The sequence below is a fragment of the Octopus bimaculoides genome, chromosome 2 (genome assembly GCF_001194135.2).
Source record: "Octopus bimaculoides isolate UCB-OBI-ISO-001 chromosome 2, ASM119413v2, whole genome shotgun sequence".
NCBI classification, from domain to species: domain Eukaryota; kingdom Metazoa; phylum Mollusca; class Cephalopoda; order Octopoda; family Octopodidae; genus Octopus; species Octopus bimaculoides.
The window spans coordinates 41,272,651-41,279,573 of NC_068982.1; the positions used below are offsets into that span (position 1 = coordinate 41,272,651).

General features: G+C 37.5%; 1 protein-coding gene across 1 annotated transcript in view; it reads right to left on the minus strand.

The window, feature by feature from the left end:
• Window positions 1-6,923, minus strand: part of LOC106884230 (transmembrane anterior posterior transformation protein 1 homolog) — an 83,405-nt gene that overhangs the window by 4,200 nt on the left and 72,282 nt on the right. The window contains exons 9-10 of the mRNA XM_014935491.2: window positions 6,627-6,686; window positions 2,391-2,536 (exon numbers count right to left, since the gene is read on the minus strand). Of these exons, the coding sequence (XP_014790977.1) occupies window positions 2,391-2,536; window positions 6,627-6,686 (206 nt within the window). The remainder of the gene's footprint in view (window positions 1-2,390; window positions 2,537-6,626; window positions 6,687-6,923) is intronic.

The following is a 6,923-nucleotide window of genomic DNA, read 5'->3' on the forward strand; positions in this document are numbered from 1 at the left end:
GGATGCCAGAAATGTCAAGGTACGATAGTATAGAGTGAGAGAGAGAGAGATTATAGGGATTCATTCAAATCTAGGTACATCAACATGTAGGATGCCAGAAATGTCAAGGTACGAGAGTGAGTGAGTGAGTGAGTGAGTGAGTGAGTGAGTGAGTGAGTGAGATTATAGGGATTCATTCAAATCTAGGTACATCAACATGTAGGATGCTAGAAATGTCAAGGTACTATAGTATAGAGCTCATGGTGTGTAAACAACATTAAAGACATTAAGTGTTGATACAAGACAATTTTACCCATTCACACTCTGGGAAGTGGTTGGCATTAGGAAGGGCATCAAGCTGTAGAAAGCATGCCAAAGCAAACATTGGAGCTTGGCACAGTCCTCTGGTTAATTGGGTCCTGTCAAACTGTTCAACCCATGCCAACATAGAGAACAGATGTTAAATGATAATGATGATGAAATCCATTCACCAGGCACTGATTGGCATAGGGCTATTGTAGAAGAACCTTATCCAAGGAGCCATGCAGTAGGACTGAACCTGAAACTATGTGGTCACAAAGCAAACTTCTTAACCAGATAGTCAGGCTTACACCACACACATGAGAGAGAGTGGGAAGATAGGAGGGAGAGGAGGAAGAGAGGGGAGAGAGGGAGTGACAATAAGAAGATAAATTTAATAGCAACTGCAATGTGCTTATGTTACAAAAGGACAACAGTTAAAGTATTGAAAAAAAATGTTTCTCTTTTGTTTTCTATCACCATTAATAGGTACCATGGTGTGTTACAATTTATTTCATTTTTATGATAAGTTGTTGTGAGACATTTTACTCAAGCTCACAGAATTCGTTCTTAACACAGCAGGCTAGTGAAATGCTTAACTGTAGCACAGTGTCCCTAATGCTTATCTTCTCAAAGAACCTATTTATAAATAAGAGGACGAAGTCATTTTGTTTCTTTTGATCAGAGCAAAGACTTAGTAACAGAGGACAAATCTGTTGACTTTAAACTGGTAAGTAAACACTATGGCTTTCAATAGATAAATATATATTACAATAACAGCTGACCAACTAACTTTCCAACACACTTATGACTTATAGCAATTACAGTATGTAATTTCTGTATGACAATAGAATTACAGCTATTGTTGTTCCAACTCAGGCCAGCTCTGATCCAGCAAACCTTTGATCGAAGGCATTACATCTGTGGCCATTCCATAATTTTCAAAGGAATCTAGAACATTATCCAAAGGTTCCTTTTGTGGAGTATGATTTGAGGGAGATTTGGCTATTACAAAGCTCCTACATTGGAGACTATAACAGTGTTTAAAAACACTGCATTCATCGTAGCTTTTTCCAATGTCCACTTTTCCATGCTTACACGTGTCAGATGGTGTTTACAGAGGTAGAGATTCTATGGTCGGATGCTCTTCCTGTCACCAACCATTACCCGTTTCCAAGCAAGGCGATATTTCCCCGTGGTCAGACATATTTTCACAGGTTACTGAAAAATGAATGACAGCTTGTATGACAGTAACATTCATTAAAACTATCATATGACATCAAGACACACACACATACACATATATGATGAATTTCTTTCAGTTTTCTTCTACCAAATACACTCATACGGTATGAGACTATAGCAGAAGACACTTGTTCAAGGTGTCATGCAGCGGGACTGAACCCATAACCATGTGGTTGGGAAGCAAACTATTTACCACAAAGCCACGCCTGTGCCTGCATCAAAAATAAATCTGATTTCAAATCAGAAGATATTTGCGTGACCCTGCATGTGTGCATGTACTTATGTGGTATGTAATGTAACACTAAAGACAAAAAAAAAATCAATAATTTAATTATCTTTTATCTTTTGCTTGTTTCAATCATTAGGCTGCGGCCATGCTGGGGCACCACCTTGAAGAATTTTTAGTCAAATGAATCTACCCCAGGACTTAATTTCTTTGCTAAGCCTGGTACTTATTCTAACAGTCTTTTTTGCCAAACCACTAAATTACAAGGATGTAAACACACCGACAGTGGTTGTCAAGCAGTGGTAGGGGACAAACACACACACAATGGGCTTCTTCCCATTTCCTTCTACCAAATTCACTCACAAGGCTTTGGTTGGCCTGAGGTTATAATAGAACTTGCCCAAGGTGCCATGCAGTGGGACTGAACCTGGAACCATGTGGTTAGGAAGCAAGCTTCTTACCACATAGTCACACCTACACCTAGCCAACCCTGTGCCTAGGCACACCTGCACCTAGCCACGCAAAATAGAAATGCAAAAGATAAGTTACTCTTTTAAATTCAAATAATTGTTAATGCTAAGCTGTCTATGCATAAACTCGGGAATCAATTTTAAAGGCATAAAATACATTAATAACTTACCAAAGATAAACCATTACCAAAACTGCAAAACCCAGATACCCATGGACTTTAAATGAGCGGACACATACTTGATAGAGAATGCAGGCCAAAGGCAGAGGAGTGAAGCCCATTCGCCGAGATAAGAGATCAGAATGATCTGTGAAAGCCTATAATAATAATAATAATAATAATAGCAACAACAATAGTATTAAAAACAACAATAGTAATAGTAATAATAATAATAATAATAACAATAGCAATAACAACAAAACAATAATAATAATCCTATCTGCTATAGGCACAAAGCCTGAAATTTTAGGGGAGAGGGCTAGTTGATAACATCAACCCCAGTATTCAACTGGTACTTATTTCATTGACCCTGAAAACTTAAAACGCAAAGTCGACCTCAGTGGAGTTTGAACTCAGAACGTAACGATGGATGAAATCCCCTTAATAATATTAGAACGCTAACTTTTTGTTTTTGTATGTATCTGTTGTGTGCATCACACTTCAAAGAAGTGGCAAAGTGAGAGAGAGGAGGACAGAGAGGAAGTGAGAGAGAGAGAGAGAGAGAGAGAGTGAGAGAAAGGGAGAGTGAGAGAGAAAATGAGAGAGAAAGAGAGATAGTGAAAGAAACAGTGAGTGGTGATGGCATCTGTTTTGTGTTTTTAAATGTTTCAGAGAGGACGTAAGAGAGAAAGAAAGAGAGAGAGAGTGAAAGAGACAGTGAGAGAGAAAGAGAGAGAGTGAAAGAGACAGTGAGTGGTGATGGCGTTGGTTCTGTGTTTTTAAATGTTTATCACATCGCAAGAGAAGTATATACATAGATACATATAGACATTGTTAAATCAAAAAACGGAGAGAAGAGGGACACAAAGGAAGTGAAAGAAAAAGAGAGAAAGTGAGAGAGACAGCAGATACTTAAATCCAAAGAAAATTTCATGTAGATACAAACACACAGCAAATATTGGATGTCAATTTCACTTTTCATTACCACACAAGGATAAAATTAACTCATAAATGGCTGAGTACTCCACAGACATGCATAACATTAACGTAGTTCTCAGGGACATTCAGCCTCACACAGAATATGACAAGGCTGAGAAAAACATCGCAGATGTGCGTGCAGCTGTGAGGGAAAATTGTTGAATCACCATCCATGAATTATCAGAAGATATGCAGATTAGTTACGGTTCAGTTCAGTCCATTATCACTGAAGATTTGAGTATGAGATGCATGTCTGCAAAGTTTGTGCCAAAATTGCTTTCAGCTAACCAAAAAGACACTTGGGTTTCAGTTACACAAAATCTCCTTGATTGTGTTGAGAACAATGAAAACATTGCATAGGCCTCTGTGCAGGTATTGCCAAGCTTTTAGCAAAATTTGATGCAGATTCTCTGCTCAACTTTCTGTCATGGTCAATGTGATGATCACACATTACACACCTTTTTCCAAGCACTGCTGTAAACAGTGGAAGTGAGCTAGAACGTTAGAACTTAGTGTGCCTGCACAGCAGAGTTCAAGTTTAATCTGTGCCATGCTATTTCACTCTGTGTGCTTTAGCTTCGTTACTATGGCAACAGTCCGGATACTTATTGATCAGACTGCTGTGAATTATCTGTGCATCTTGTTTTGTCCTGTTTGTTGTGGTGCTATCGTCCTTTTTTCGGCATGTTGTGTTTTGACAGTTTCGGTTTGTTGTGTTTTTTCTGTTCTACCTTTGTTTTATATATGTATAGGCACAGGAGTGGCTATGTGGTAAGTAGCTTGCTTACCAACCTCATGGTTCTGGGTTCAGTCCCACTGCGTGGCACCTTGGGCAAGTGTTTTCTACCATACATTTGGGTTGACCAAAGCCTTGTGAGTGGATTTGGGAGACGGAAACTGAAAGAAGCCCGTAGTATATATGTATGTGTGTGTATATGTTTGTGTTTGTCCCCCCAACATCGCTTGACAACCGATGCTGGTGTGTTTACGTCCCTGTAACTTAGCAGTTCGGCAAAAGAGACCAATAGAATAAGTCCTGGGGTCAATTTGCTCGACTAAAGGCAGTGCTCCAGCATGGCCGCAGTCAAATGACTGAAACAAGTAAAAGAATAAAGAGAGTATATATCTCCATCTGCCTAACTTAGCAGCTGACTTACTGTTCTAACTATATATATTGAAATATTTCCATCAATTGCTTCATATTTTTAAATGCTCTAAATGAGAAAGATTTACCTAATGGATGCATTTCCTATTATATATTATGCAAACCTAAAAGGGACATATTGAATGATTTCAGAATATCACTATTTGGTTTGACCTCATTATTACAATATATATAATTCAGTAATGTTGATTATAAAAAAAGAATAAAAAATAACTGAAGGAATATACTTCATGAAAGTGTTCACCATTATCATTATTTTACATCCTATTTGTCATCCTGCTGGAAAGTAGGATGTAAAATGGTCAGGCTGTCAATTAGTTCTTATTCAAAGTTAACTGCTCTCCTGGATGGGGGTGGGGTGGGGATCACACCTCATTTGTACATTCTGTTTTGGGCTTTATTTCTATGGTTGGATGCCCTTCCAATTTCCAAAAACTTTACAGAATGTAGTGGGGACATATCATCAGGTCACCAACACTAGAGAGGTTGTCTTATTCCCCCAAAAGTTTAAAAGAGTCCTCCCTGCTGTGTTGTCTGTTTGTTCATTGGCACCAAGGAGGTTATGTGTGACAAAATGAAAGAGTTATCTCTTTGCTGTATTATCTCAGTTTTTCTTTTTTCTTTTATACAGGAGTGAGGAGAAAATGGAATGACAGAAGTAAGGAGCAAGGAGGTAATAAGAGAAAGAGAGAGTAAAGAAAAGAGGCAGAATAAACAGGTTGTAAGTGAAAGATAATAAAGAGACAGAAAGAAGAGACAGTTGCAAGATGGAAGAAAGAGAATGAGGGTTATGGATGTCATTAATAAGTGATTAGGGGAATGGTAATGGGTGAGACAGAGAAAGTGATAGTGGATTGAGTAGTGGATCAGAAAGTGAGACAGCAACAATGAGAAGTAATGGTAAGGAGGGAGAGATTGAATATGGAGATTTTCAATATATTTCCATCTCTCATTACATAAGTGGCATGATGTGAGAGAGAATGCTATCATCAAGATTTGTGAGAAGAATCTGAATGATAAATTCACTATCTCCACCTCAATCACCATTTTTGTGTCATTTTTTTATGCTTGCATGAATTACACAAATCTACTTCAGCACAGTATTTGCCACTTGCGATTATTTGTCATCTTCTTAATAAAATTCAACTTTTTGAGATCAGTTGTCACCAGGTCTTCCCATGATTTTTCTCACTTTTTTTTTCTTCAACAGGTATGGTCCACTTTCTAGTACTTGGCACTTCTTTACACAACTGACATTTTCCATATATATCACATACCTGTACCAATGAAGTCTTCTCTCTTGTAACTGCATCTGATTCCACTTACATTCACTTTATCTTTTAGTTCATTTATGCTCTGTCATTCATGCACACTAACATTATGCATGTATCAAAAAAAAAAAAAAGTCTTATTTCTTTCCAGCTTTTATCAAATTTCTATATTCAAAGACCATATCCTACTAACCAAGCAAAATATCACTTCATACACGAGCATCATACAATCTAACTTTCACTCTAGTAGCTCCCTGAACTTTTCCTACTCTATTCTTACTCTGGTAACTATGCTCTTAGAACACCCACCTTCACTGTTAATAAGATTACTTAGTTAACAAAAGCACGAGATTGTTTAGAGATCCTTTTCCAAGCATTTGGAGAAATCTACTCCATAAACACACTTACTACAAATCACTCCTGTACATCTGGCACAAACAAAATCTATCTGCCATCTCCATCAACTTACCTGTGTTCCCATTTGAGGATTTTGCTTCCATGTTTGGAATTTCCTCTCCAAAATCTTTAACAGATTCAGCTGAGAACTAACTTCTCAGCAATCAAGTTTTTTTACAAACAGCTGGTTTTAAACTCACTTGATATGGTCTGAAAGACCAATAAGAAATAGGAGGCAGTTAAAAACTGAATCTCAACATGCATCATTAAATTCTTTGCCAACTCTTGCCTTGCTGATGGCACCTCTGTACATGGCTTGCACAGCTTCCACAAGCCAGTTGCCTACTTTAGTTTGTTTTGTGAGATGCTACTATGAGGTTTATTCTTAGTCATAATGCAGGAATTGTAATGGGGAAGAGTTAACACAAAACTGCTTACCTGTGTCTGACGACTTGATACCATATCTTGGGCCAAAATAAGAGAGAAATCTGCATAAACCTAAAAAACATTACACAAAGTTACATTAGTGAAAATTACAATTCTAATATATATATACAAACGCACAAGATATTTTTTTGTTTCTTTTGTATAAAATAACAATTTGTGTGATCAAATTGAGACAAGCTTATATTTTATTTGAAAGTAAACATCCAAATATTTTTTCTTTCATAGGGTCATTACTTTTTTAATGGAGAGAGAGAGGGGGGAAGGAGAGAGAGAGGGGGAGAGAGGGAG